The following is a 13400-nucleotide window of genomic DNA, read 5'->3' as shown; positions in this document are numbered from 1 at the left end:
CTGCTTTCTGTGTTCGTGCTCTGCCGCTTTATGTATATTCCCTGGCCTGTTCTTGTATTTTTGGTGGCTGCCCTTCTTTTCTGCATCTTGCACTGTACGAGGGGCTCCCACGTAACAGCACACGAGACCTCCCGAACTGGGGGCAGCCTGGCTCACGATGTTTCCTTCCTTGCTGCAGGTGACAGGCAAACCTTACGCCATAACCCGCTTGCTACTCTTTAGCTGGAGGTGCAGGGAATCCTTTTTGGGGTTATCCTCTTGGTAGTTAGGTCTGTATTGTTGTGCCTGACAGAAAAGAACAGCAGCATTCTCACCTGCTGTATTTTTATGGTTCAATTTGAACGGACTCCATAAAAAAACCTTATCTGAAGAACAGGATGTAAATTTATTCACAGCACTGTTTAGATAGTTCAGTCCACAGAAGTGAATGGTTTGCGGTTGCAGAGTCTCTCCTGCACACACGTTTAGTGCCCCGGCCGACCACGATTCTGCAGTGGACGCGTGTGATTCAAGAAGGGCTCCGACTACAACTTCAGCTCAGCTGAGAACTGAATAGGAGCGTGTAAGACAAGCAGCTTTTTTCTCTCTTTCCATCACTGGGGGTAATAATTTTGCCCGCTGTCCAGAGTGGCTGCAAGGATTACTCAGAGTCATGGTTAATAGTAACTTTTGGTATGTTCAGCAAGCATTTTGAACATACCAAAGGTGCTGTATTAACAACACATTACTCATAGGGTTCTCCTTGTTGTTGGCTTTGCACGACTCCAAAACTCTTGGCTTGATTCGCGATGGAGAGGTGCAGCACCCTCTTCAGACCTGCCCAGGGTTCTCTAAGTATGTTGGGATCAAATCAGTCTGCGGCCTGTTGCCGTGAGAGTAGATGCTTTCTCTGCAGAAAGTCTGTCCCTGATAGCTCTGCTTAAAAGGATCTCTCCACAGCGTTTACACCAGGTTCCACTCACAGTGGGCATTGCTGAGCTTGGCAGACTCTGCATAATGCCAGTTCCCATGTTTTGCAGAGAACCTATCGCTGTAGTTCACCCCCTTTGAGCAGGAGGTTTCCAGCAGATGGGTCCCCCTCTCCTAGAATCGCTACGGGAACTCAGAGTAGCGCTCTTGGACAGAGTGAGCTGGCGATCCAACATAGAAGGTTCCTTCCATATGGAAAAACCAGCGTTGGGATAGGAGGAGAACACGCTTTCGTCGAGAGAGAGGACACCCCCCCTTGACACACACACACTTCGGCAGCTGCTTTTTGGCTCCGCATAGGACTGTCTGGAGGACTCCCCAGAGGCTGAATCATCGTGTTTGCTTTACAGCCCCCACCCGCCAATCAGTAGCGGAATGATAGTGGGTGTGTCGTCCTCCCCCCACACTCTACCTGGGGACACGCTGCCCAGTCACTCTGCTCCGAAGAATGTAAACATTCCCTGTTTGCTTTCTGATGCATCAGAACCATCCCAGTTACATAATCGCATATTCATTCTGCAGCTAAAAATAAGAATGGGAACAGAAAAGCTATTTTGATCTTACGCTGCAGTAGTGGGCTTCTCTCTGCTTTCTTTGTTCTGCGTGTTTATTTCTGTTGTATTCTTAATGTGGAGGATGGGTGTTATGCTAAAAGGACAGACTACATGCCTTTGGCTGAGCATAGCACATTGGCCAAGGGTCGCATCCTGCATCTTCCCAGTGCGCTGGATGCAGTGCAGGCTCTGAGTTCTTGCTGCCTCTGAGGCCCTGTGTAGAGGGGTGGAGGCAGGACCACACTGTGCCTTACTCCTTGCGTTGGATGGACCGAAGTCTCCAAGCTTGAAGGCTTGCTTGCATCTGAAGCAGAGAGGTTTGGATTATGCACTGAAAGACTGAGCCTCGACCCCCAACAATCTTCAGTTTGAGTCCTGACAATGCTGAAGATTCAGTCAATGGTCTAGGGCAAACAAGTCTCTCGGCCTCCATCAGTCCCACCAGCAATAGGGTTTTTGGTTTCCCTACAGAGGGTTATTTCAGGCTCGTCATATAAATAAGTAATCAATATCCGGTCAAACCAGGTCCAACCAAAACCTTGAGTTCTTCCATTGAAAATGGCAGAATATAGACCTAGCAGAGAAATGCAGTTCTCTTTCTCTCTAGCTGATTCCTATAGCAAAGAAATAGGAGGCAGTCTGACATTCAGAAGACTAAATGCGTGCTCAACCATAGTCTTCCCAGAACTTTGTAAAGTAGACAAATCTTATCACACCCCTATTGTTGGTGGGGGTTACTGTCCTGACCCACAACTCACAGTCCAAAGGAACAAAATTGCAAAAGAATTGGATTTCTTTCAAGGTTATCCAATCTCTCTCTTTTGTCAATGTGCCCTGTCATTTTGGGTTACAGAGCACAAAATGACAGGTCCTTGCCCTGTAGAGTTCTCAGTCTAGAATCAACACAAACCAGGAACAAGCTGGGGCTTTTTAAGGACATATAAACCACCTTTTCAGAATGCCTTAGGTGCCTTAGGTTAAGAGTTGTTTAACCTCTGAGAGATCCTTTCTCAGTAGGATCCTTTCTCAGTTCCATGTGGATGACAGCTGCTCCCTTAGGGCAGACACTTAGATAAGTGAGACAACCGATAACCAACCTGCTAACCGCTTCAGCAATTATGTCTGTGTCATGCTGGTTGCATAATTCACACCATTTCTCCAGGTTATAACATTGATCAGGAAACCATCCATTAATTCTTGAAACTCTACTTAGCCTGTTTATTTTAATGAATGGAAAGGAGTCTGATGTGTGACTCTAGCACATGCCCCTTTTTCTAAGGTAATCCATTCCAGATCTTTCCTCAAAAAAGAGTGACCCGAACCCATGGGTCATTTGAGTTGCCCCAGTTCCAGATAGTGTGTTAACATCCTCTTGATTTATGAAGAGCGTCTCCGTCTGGGGGTGTCCTGAGCATGTTGCTCCGTAACATTTACATCACCCCACCGGTTAGGCCCTGGGCCTAATTCACAGTGCTGGTTTTGGCCTTTTGCTCCTGAAATTACTTGAAACCATATTATCTGAAAGACTGCTGGACCTGTCCAAGCATTGACTTCTATTCATTCATTTCATGCATTATTTATTATATTTATATCCTACCTTTTTTCCCTGCGCGGAACTCATGGTATCTTATATACGAGAATTGTCCGCTTCATTTTATCCCCACGCTACTGTCATCGGGGACTGGCCCAAAGTCACCCACGGCTGAGCAGGACTAGAACCGAGATCTCCCAAGCCCCAGTCGGGCAGTCTGATTGCAGTGTTGCAATGGCTGTCAAAGTCTAGTTCATTTCAAAGTTTCATTTCACTGCTCCTCAAGTAGGAACTACGAGCCTGGGACGTGCTAGGGGTACGGGCTTCGCAGTGGTGGCCCCACACCTTTCTCAGGGCAGTGCCTACGGCCTCTTCACTGCTGGCTTTAAAATGCATTTGCGCGCACACACACACACGCATTTATTTCAGGCTGTGTTTGGTGCCTTGACTTAATCGGCTCTTGCTACCCTTGAGTGTGTGAGTGTGTGATGATAACTGGTACATTTGTATTTCTGTAATATTGTAAGTTGCCTTGTGGGAGCAGCGCTCCCTCAGAGGCAGGTTTCAACCCCTCTGCATAAGTAAACATCACTGTAACCCTTTCTCCCTTCCTTGTGGGACCTGTGCAGTTCATTTCCTCTTTCTCCCTTTCCGTCATGGTTTTCCAGCTCCAGCTGCAGAAGAACCAGTATTTACAGCTCGGGCAGAGCCGCGGCCCGTATTACGGAGGATCTCTGCCAAACGTCAACCAGATCGGCTGTGGCACGATGGACCTGCCCTTCCAGGTGAGCCTGGCTGCGTGACTTGCTAGCGCCCTTGCTGCCAGGAGTCCCAAATTCAGCTTGTGCCCCAGAAGCTGCCTAACCCATGTGTCTGAACCAAGGCAGCCCCCTCCAGCTTGGTGCTGCCGGCTGTGGTAGACTACAGTTCCCATCATCAACATGGGGACTTGCAGGTTGGCACAGGGAGGGCACTGGGTTGGAGGTGGCTGAATTAACAAGCGAGTATGAACCCAACGCTCTGGTGTTTAGTCCTGCCGGCCACGCGACCACGGAGACCGTCTGCGGACAAACGCCAGCTCCCTCGGCCAGGAAACGGAGGTGAGCACCGGCCCCTGGAGTCAGGCATGCCTGGACTTCACGTCAAGGGGAAACGACCTTTATGAACCCAAAGGCAGGTTCTCCATTGCCATCTCCTAGAGCGGAGCCCAAGCTTGCTGTGCTTTCTGCTCTTGTATTTTGCCTTCTTCCTGAGGAGCCGCAGCAGTTTGAACCTCAGATTCGGAATGCCCTCTTTTCTTGCGTTTTCTGTAGACACCATTTCAGTCTTCAGGCTTAGACACCAGTAGGACCACCCGGCACCACGGGCTTGTGGACAGGGTGTACCGTGACCGGAATCGCCTCAGCTCACCACACCGGCGCCTGCTCTCTGTGGACAAGCACGGCAGACAGATATCCTTTTCTTGGTATCACGCAGGACACACACTGGCTTGCCTGGAATGACCTGCAGGGGTGGTATTCTTGCTGGCTTGAGAGCAGCTGGATCCACACACAAAGAATACGTTGCCCCTTCGAGGGTGGGCTTTACAGACCCAGATAGAATTTGGGTCCCTGCATCCACCTGTTTCTCCTGACCCTGAGATTCCCAATCCATCCATACTAAACCCAGGGGTTGGCTGCAGCCAGAAGCACTTGATGGAGAACACGTCTCAGGATGTAGGAAAATGCTGTTTTCCTCATAAGTTCCACCCTGAAGAAGAAAACGTTATTTTTCTTCATTCTGGGATTTACTTCCTCTTTGCCAGGCTTGTGGGGGTTCAGGGACCACCCTGGCCTGATTCGTTCTTGACTGCATGTTGCAGTTTCATCCTGCTGGCTCAGAGCTGCACCTGGAGGACAGCAGCCTAGGGCATGGTGATCTGGACCCGGCTGTTCGCCTCCACTTCCTCTCATTCCCACTTAGCCTGTTCAGTACTTAGGGTGAGTGGAAGCCCCAAGTTAGTGCTGGGCTACAATGCCTGTCTTTGATTAGCCAGACCAACAACACCTTGAGGTCCACTGTTCAGAACAGCCGGTCTCGCTCTCCTTCCTAAGCCCCAGGGCACATCAGAATATGGGCACCTCTCCCATCTTCCTCAGACGGAGCACCTGCAGCTGCTGCCGCTCTGAGAACTTGGGCTCGCTTTCCTCCTTCCTTGACTACTTGTCTCACGTGGACAGCTGTCCCTACGGCACCGTCTATCTGTCCCCTCCTGCAGATACCAACTGGAGAAGGTCTGTATGGAAGCACGAACATGAATTCTTGCAAAACGTGCCCCCCCTCCCCCGTATTTGGGTTTGCAAACGTGAACTGTGACGTTCTGGCGCACAGACGCCTCTGCGTTGCCCCTGCGTTCTTGGGTGGATTTCTTTGCTCTTGCTGCTCCTCGGGGCCGCAGAGAACAAGTCCATTCCATCCTCTGTTTGACAGCTGTATGACCTGCCTCAGGAGGGATGGAATCTTGGCTGGGAATCTTGGGGCCGCCTATCCTGTTCCATAAAGACTTGACTGAACAGGAAGGCAAGGATCTCCCGGGTTCCCTTCAGCACCGATTCTTTCGCAGTCTTCAGGGCTAGCAAGTCTGAACTGTTCTCAGTTCTCAGAGCATGGGTTACCCTGTCCAGGAAGCAATGCAAAATGGAGAAAATAAGTTAAAAGGCCCAAAAGATCGAGTTTCCCTTCCGATTAAGGGCACATGCGAGACATACGGAGAATGCGGTATGCCTTTTCCACTGGGAAGTTGGAGCTGTAATGGTTTTCTCCCCTTTCTTGTCAGGACCAACTCTGATTCTGCCTTGCACCAGAGCACAATGACTCCTGCTCAGGCAGAGACTTTCTCTGCCGGGACACAGGACATGCAGCAAAAAAGAGGTAATACCTTAGAGAATGAAAATGAAAGCACTGCCTAGAATTGTGAGACGGGGGGGCTGTTAGGCTGCCTGGTAACTTGGGCGCGGGAGCAGTCTTTCTGTCGAGGTGATGAAACTTCACTGTACGAAAAAACAGTTGGGATAAATTTTTGTTGGGTTGTTGCATGGTGCTTTTGAAAGAGACGGTCCACCCTAGAATTTGATGAACTAAAGACGCTGGAAGCCATATTCGGTTCCAGAAATCTAAAAATAAGTGTATATCGATGCACACTGTATGACTGCTAAATATGAGGAAACCTGGGCAGGCCCGCAAGCTCTTCCCCCGTATCCCAAGCCCAAGAACTGACGCGTGCTTCCACTCGCACATGTGTGAGCGTGAGTGGAAGCCCTCCGCACACTTACAGTGTTTGTGCCAGGAGCCTGTTTGCATCACCTCGCTGCTCTTGGCTTTTGCTCGTGTGGGCAGAATGCCAGCCTAAGGCCCTTCAGTCGAAAGGTTGATATGAACATTATACGAAGCTTTAGAATGAGGGAGAGTGACATCCACTGGTTGGTGAATCTGTGTGGGTGGTAAAACGAAAGCAGTGTTTCTCTCTCCTGTTCTCATAGTCTTATTGCTAACTGTGCCCGGCATGGAAGAGGAGGCCTCAGACAGAGACAAGAACCTCTCGGAGCAAGAATGGGACTCCAAAAAGGTACTCCCCACACCGCGGCAGTGCAGAGCGGCGGCTGGGAGGACGGACCTTCCTCCAAGACTCCACCAGGGGGCAACACAAGGGCCCGTGGGCCTAATCGAGCTTGCTGGGCTCCCCAGCCCAGCCCACGGCACTGCCTCCTCGCTCTCAGAGCAGTGGGGCCGCGCAGCTGTGCAGAGACTGCCTGCTGTCCTCCATTCCTGGTGTGGTTTTGGGCAACGCGATTACAAGCCTCTTTTCCCGGTGCACGTGGCCTTTTCCACACGCTGTCCCAATGGGACCGTAACTGGTGCATTGGCCCTCATCCAAGAAGAGGCTCAATAGTCAGGGCAGTGACATCACGGAGCGTGGCCCGTGGGGGCTGCTTGGCCCCCATCTCCTCGCAGTCCTGCCCCCACCCCGGTGGGCACAGCAATTGTCTGGTTGGGCTTGTAAGCCAGACTGGAGCATACTCTGGACCGTGGGCTGATGCCACTAGTCCAGAACCTCCACCCATTTTCTGCAGCTTTAAAGCTGCGTTAACGTCTTAATTTAGCGTAACTGCTAAGTGTTGATGCAATTACAGGTTTGATGATGGTTGCACTTGACTCTGTCGACTTTGCTTTCGTAGCTCTGTGCTGCCCATCATATCGGCTCTGTTCCCTTCTCTTTCAGACCGGATCATCAAGGCCTAAATCCTGTGAAGTTCCAGGAATCAAGTAGGTGCCAGGAATGGGGAAGGGGCTGTTTGAAGCAAGCCGGTTCAGAAACAAAGACATGGTCCTTGGGCGGGGTTTATCTGTGCATGCTAAGGAGATTGGTGCGTCAGGGAAAAGCGACAGCAGAAGTTTTCAGGATGCATTTAAAAAATAGATGCTCTTCAGCAGGAAATGCCAAGAGCATTGGGGGGGGGGGGGAGCACGTCGGAACTACACCTGGGCGTTACCCAGGAATCGTGCTGGAGATGGATTGCTCCGATGGCTGCTTTGATGGGCATGGGCTTGGGACTTCGCTGGCAGCCCAGATCAAAAAGCAGGTTGCACTCGATGGACTGCAGTGAAGGCAGCTTTCCTGTAACTCCATTCAGACACTGTGCCAAACTAGGGTTAAGAAAGCAGAGCTGTGTCCCGACAGTGTTAGCAGCCTGTTTGTTTTTTCCCATTGGCCAGAAAACCCAGAACTGGGAACAGTTATTTGAAACCGGTTTGGAGGGTTTGTTTTGTGCTCACGATGTGCTGCTTCTAGAGAGAGGAATGCCGGGAAAATGGGAAGTAAAATCCAAGGGACACGGTTGGCTTCATTGTTTGCAAACTCAGCCCTGGTCTGGGTTCAGATTACAGTTAATGAAGATCATGGTTTGGACCGGTATCAGGATTTATCCTCGGGCTTCTGTGATGGGGTTGCAGCACGATCCAGTTCTTCAAGAGGAGGGTTACTTGAAACATTTGCATTATTTATCCGTGAGGAGGGTGTTCGCCTGCGAGGTCTTGCTTGCCTTTGCAGGATCTTCAGCTTCCTCTCTCTGTCTTCTTCTCCACACAGCATCTATCCCTCAGCTGACCAGGAAAACACTACTGCCCTCGTCCCCACCACTCACAACACAGGCGGCTCCCTGCCAGACCTGACCAACATCCACTTCCCTTCTCCCCTCCCGACACCACTAGACCCGGAGGAGGCCCCGTTCCCGGCCCTCACTGGCTCCAATAGCACTGGGAACCTGGCTGCCAACCTGACCCACATGGGCATCAACACCGCCGGTCAGGGTAAGGGCTCGGCACTCCCGTGGGCTGCAGAGCCCCGGGAACGGCAGCACGACATCCTCCTGCGTGGGGGCGGGGGCTGGTTGTGTGCCGGCGCTTGCACTCTTTGGTCCTTGGTCGCTAGCTTGCTTTTAAGTCTTACCAGCGGGAACTAAGGGGAGGAGTCTCGGGGGTCTGACCCACGGCTGAGAGGCCGAGCTCCATGGGGTCTCCCTGTTCTGAGGGAAACAGAGGTAGATGCGGCCAAGAGAAGAGCACCATCCCTGACAGTGCCCAGAGATGGCGAGGAAAGTGTCCAGCCCGAGACACGAAGAGCTGCTGCCAGCCAGTGCTGGCAGTCCCAGGGGAGGGCTTGTCAGAGACAGCTCCCTCGGTCCCTAACCAGTCGGGCTACTGCTGGAAACACCCTTTCGTCCATCTTTCAGCAGGCAAATAGGGAATTCCACTTTGGGAATCCCCGGTCGTCAGCCAGCTCCTGCTTCTCTGTGGAGCTGGGCAGGAACCGCAGAAGCTCCCCAGAGCTCCTTGGAAGCAGGAAACTCCCATAAGTGAAGGAGAATTAACACAGGCCCCCCTCCTCCTCTGGGTTTGGCTCAGGGAGTGAAATAATGAGAGCGAGCTGAATACACCAGCCCAAACCGTTAGCCCAGCATAAGCAGGCAGATAACGTCGTCCGCGAGCTAGCCCAGCGTTCTCCCTCCTGCAGCCAAGACAGTGCGCTGTTTATTATGATCACAGGGCTGGGACTGGGACGTGTCTTGGTGATTCGGGGTCCATGCCAGCAACACACCCCACAGTAATAGTCACGCAGAGGAGATGGAACCGTAGCTCAGCGGGAACACGCTGCTTTTGGCAACCGAGGGTCCCAGGGTCAGTCCTAGTATGGGGCTCGGACCCGTGCCAGAGCACAGGCATCATCACTGAATTGGGGAAGGCAACTGGGGTTAGAACCTGGTGCGGGGCAGCTCAGGGTCGAGTTCCTGCTCCTCGAGGGTGGCTGCCCCGGCTCAGGAAACGGTTTGGGGTACCCCGTCCTAAGCGTTCCCTGGATCAGCCGTGTTGGGATGCCCACGGCGGCGAAAAGGCACATTGGCGGAATCCCGCTTGAATCTCCTTGCGCGTGCCGACCACCTCTCTTGGCAGCAGGGCTGACGACCACACAAGCCTCGCAGCAGCAGCAGCACCAGCACCAGCCGCCGGCGGGCAACCCGCTCTCGCTGAGCACGGACGCGCGGAGGACCCAGGCCGCGCAGGTCTCTCCGACGCTGTCGCCCATCGCCCAGGTACGAGGGTGCGTGTGGTACTTGGGTCTTCCGGGCGAACCAGGCACCAAGCGGCAGACGCTGGGCAAGGAGCAGGGGTCCTGGGCCCAGGGCCGGGCCCCCCATGCCCTCGGCTTCGTGCACCACCAGGATACGGGCCGTGCCAGCTCTCCCTGCGAGGCGCAGAGAGGGTCTCCCCCCGGCGACGTGGAGACGCCAACTTCCGGAGCAGCGGCGCAACGCTGGGGCCAGAAGTGTGCACGGTGTTGCCCCCCACTCCTGCCTGAGGGCATGCTGAGACTGTGCCCCCCACGGCACAGAAAGGAGTCCTCCCCGCAGGGGCTGCGCTCAGGGGCCCCTCTGCTCGCCTGGCCCGGCACTGCGGGAGAGCCTTCCCCTCTTTCATTCTTCCTTGCCCCTCGCCGGGCGCGTGCCAGTCCCGGCCGGGGCAGCGACCCCTTTCTCCTGTCCTCTCCCTCCCTCCCTCGCCAGGCCGTCGCGATGGACACCCTCTCCATGGAGCAGCAGCTCCCGCCCTACCCGTTCTTCTCCCAGGGGAGCGCCCCCCCACAGCCGCAGCCGAACCAAGTGGCCAGCGCCCCCCTGATGCAGAGCCCCGGCTTGCAGCGTGGCGTCCAGCTCCCCCCGCTCTCGGTCACGGCCCCATCCGCGATCCCGCAGACTCCTCCGGGCAGCCAGAGCCAGACCCCCATGGGGGTAGATATCAGTTCGGTAAGCTCGAGGGGAGGGGGAAGGCCCCCAGGGCAACCTGGCAAAACACTGGTGGGGGGGGCCTGAATGCTGTCCCCCAGCCCTCCCCAACCCTGTGCCCCCTGGATGCTTCCGGCCACTCCTACCAGACCTGGCCAGCCTCTGGGACCAATGGGAGTTGGGGACCTGGAGGGCACTGGTCAGAGTGGCTGATACCTGCGGGATCTAAAGCAGTTCCTGGGCCTGTGGCTGGTAGATCCACCGGGCCACCAATCCCCCGGGATGGCGGCGCAGGTGCAGGGAACCGGACTGGGTGTCGCCCGCCCCCGCCTTGGGCCTGGGTGCTCCGGTTTCCCGCAGGAAGCCCAGTTTGCCGCATCTGTGTGCCTTGTGCCCTGCCAGGCCGTCTCCCGACTGGGGATCAGGGGCCAGGAGGTGGAGGGGAGCATCTGGGCCGGGCATGGCCAGGTGGACGTGACGAGGTCTGATCCTGCCAGTCGTGTGCTTGGCCCCAGGTTCCACAGCTGCAACACACGGTGCAACGGAGAGGGAAGCCTTTATTTATTGGGCAAAGGAAGAGGGGCATCTCAGGTCCTAGAGCTTAAACCAGACCTCCTTGACCCAGAGCCTTCGGGCTGCCGGCAAAACGCACAGAGAGGCAATGCTGTGGAACATGTGGAGTACCAGGTAGCTATTTAGGGTATCACCTGCTCTCAGTCCGCAGAGCTCCCAGCCAGGGCTTGGCTGTCAGGCATTGCTGTGTTTGGAGTATGGCTTATTGCCCTGGGATCGGGCCTAGTCGCCCCCTACTCCTGCCCCTGGACCCAAGCTCTTCCTTCCTGCTCCTCCTCCAGCAAGACCAGGCAGTTGCAAACAAGCCGCTCGTCAAGATAGTCCAGTTCAGGCAATGGGACAAGCTGCAGTTAATCAAGGAGTGTAAGCCAAAGTCTCCAAATACCACCTCACCATTTTATTAGAGGAGGAGGAGAGAAGGGACCTGTAATCCACCCTAACTCACTTCACTTGGCCATGGGTGACCATACCTCCTGGTCGCAGCCTTTCCAAACCCCTTTAATGCATGGCAGGCCTGCAAACGAGGTGGCTCAGTTTCTTCTTACTCTTCCTGATTCAGTCTGCCGTTTATGTTCTTTTTCCACCCTCTCATTTCTGTCTTTGATTCTTCCTTTTGAGTCTGCCATTTCCTGCCCTCTCCTTTCCCCATCTCCTCCACAAACTCACCTTCACCTTTTGAGCTGTTGGCAAAAGCATTCAGGTTTTATCACTTGGAGTTTTTTTTTTAATTAAAGATGGGAATACTCAGGAGAAGAGAAGCCAGATTTCATAAATAATTTCAGTCTCCAGAACTGTTTTGCTGTGGTTGCTTCCATTATGGGTTCTCTTAAATGTGAGCACTGAAGCATCTCCCTACCCCAAAACTCTCTAGGAGTCCTCCTTCCCCCAACCTTGGGCTGTAGAGGCCTCAACAAACAATTGCCCACATATGTCCAAACTTATCTTCACAACAACCATAGTCTGGTGTCCTTAATGCTTCCTTTTAAAATGTCTCAGGAAGCCAAAACTCTCTGCATTTCCACACACTTAACCATTTTGTGTGGCACTGCAGCATACCCACATGGTTACATTTTGGTTCCACGAAAGTGGGAAAGTTGTTTTCTGAGGGGGCCACCTGGCCCCCAAACTTCTGTTTGCCCGCTGGGCTAAAAAGCAACGCGTGAGCTTCCCCCACAAAGCTTTTCTCCAGGTTTTGAGTGTGCTGAAGAAATGGGAAAACTGAATTCCTTGCTGGAGCTCTTAATATAAAACCAGACAGCATTTTGCAATGCTGTGACGGGTTCCAGTTGCCCCAAATCCCCGAAACCCGGAGGAGCAACCTGGGACAGCATGCCTGTCCCTCGAACGGTCGCGATTCTTCCGGGCATTGTTGAACGGTACTTGCTCGCATGCTGTGCTCTCCTCCCCCTCCTCGTTTTCTCCGTGGCTTCCCTCCCCAATCCTCCTGTCGTCCCCCGTGGTCTCTAACTCTCTGTCCTTCCGTAGGGTTCACTGCAGCAGTACCGCAGCAATGCCGGCTCCCCGGCCAACCAGTCTCCCACTTCTCCTGTCTCCAATCAAGCTTTCTCTCCCGGCAGCTCCCCTCAAGTAAGGGACTGTGCTTCTAAGGCCTCGGGGTTCCCTGCTCCTGGTTGTTGGTCTCTCCCCTTTCCCCCTCAGCTTCCCGTTGTCCCCTTTCCGTGTTTTTCATCCCAGCACTCGACTCCTTTCGGAATTGTTTTTCAATGGCCCTGCCCGTATCGGAGAAGGCTGTTTTAAAATAAATCGTTCTGAACAAGGTGAGAAGGGAGGAAAAGTCCTGGCTGTTTTTTCACAGAGATGCTTGGGGAATATTTAATCCTTATCGATCTGGGTGTAGGCTGTGTCCAAGGTTACAAATCAGGATATAATTGTCCACCAGTTTTCACACTTTGAATTTTGCAGTGCAGTTCTTGGCTGAAAGAAAGAAAGAAAGAAAGAACACCTTTCCTGGTTTCTTTAATGCATATTTTTGGATAGTGTTCCAGGTGGAAATGTGTTTTTTTCTGAGAGCGCATTCAGAAAACACATCTGTAAATCCATCGTTAGATACAGACTTCTGTGCAGATTTTAGAACCAAGAATCAACATGCTGTTCCAGGAACAGGCAGAACGGACTTAGAAATGAATGTGTATGGAATGGATATATCCCTTTCTTGCCAGATCCAAAAAAAGAAGGGCTTCAAGCTGAAGCATTCCTTCAAGGTGCATCCCTGTCGGTGGGGCTCCAGAGGTGCTATGCCCCTCAGCCACAAATTATGACTTCCACACAGGTTTTCCTCCATTTGGAAATACCTCTCCTCCTGTTCAGTTGCTGACAGCAAGAACTTGGTGCTCCTTTAGGTGGGTGCTTGGGCCCTGCTCCATTTCTTTGGCCCCACTCAGCTTCTCCAGGATATTATTATTATTATTATTATTATTATTATTATTATTATTATTA

General features: G+C 53.0%; 1 protein-coding gene across 9 annotated transcripts in view; it reads left to right on the top strand.

Annotated features, from left to right (window-relative positions):
* CRTC1 (CREB regulated transcription coactivator 1) overlaps positions 1 to 13400 on the top strand; it is a 37128-nt gene that overhangs the window by 16986 nt on the left and 6742 nt on the right. For 2 of the 9 annotated variants that reach the window (XM_044455865.1, XM_044455869.1), the window contains exons 2-12: positions 3723 to 3839; positions 4086 to 4154; positions 4368 to 4505; positions 5266 to 5327; positions 5870 to 5964; positions 6573 to 6658; positions 7313 to 7356; positions 8180 to 8400; positions 9544 to 9680; positions 10152 to 10391; positions 12429 to 12530. In XM_044455865.1, the coding sequence (XP_044311800.1) occupies positions 3723 to 3839; positions 4086 to 4154; positions 4368 to 4505; positions 5266 to 5327; positions 5870 to 5964; positions 6573 to 6658; positions 7313 to 7356; positions 8180 to 8400; positions 9544 to 9680; positions 10152 to 10391; positions 12429 to 12530 (1311 nt within the window). Of the gene's footprint in view, positions 1 to 3722; positions 3840 to 4085; positions 4155 to 4367; positions 4506 to 5265; positions 5328 to 5869; positions 5965 to 6572; positions 6659 to 7312; positions 7357 to 8179; positions 8401 to 9540; positions 9681 to 10151; positions 10392 to 12428; positions 12531 to 13400 lie in introns of all 9 variants that reach the window. The other 7 variants (XM_044455868.1, XM_044455864.1, XM_044455867.1 and 4 more) reach the window with 5 other exon arrangements.

The sequence above is a fragment of the Varanus komodoensis genome, unplaced genomic scaffold (genome assembly GCF_004798865.1).
Source record: "Varanus komodoensis strain SLA01 unplaced genomic scaffold, ASM479886v1 scaffold80, whole genome shotgun sequence".
In the NCBI taxonomy this organism is placed as follows: domain Eukaryota; kingdom Metazoa; phylum Chordata; class Lepidosauria; order Squamata; family Varanidae; genus Varanus; species Varanus komodoensis.
Note: the sequence above shows the minus strand (reverse complement) of the source record. Positions and strands in the feature narration are given on the sequence as shown.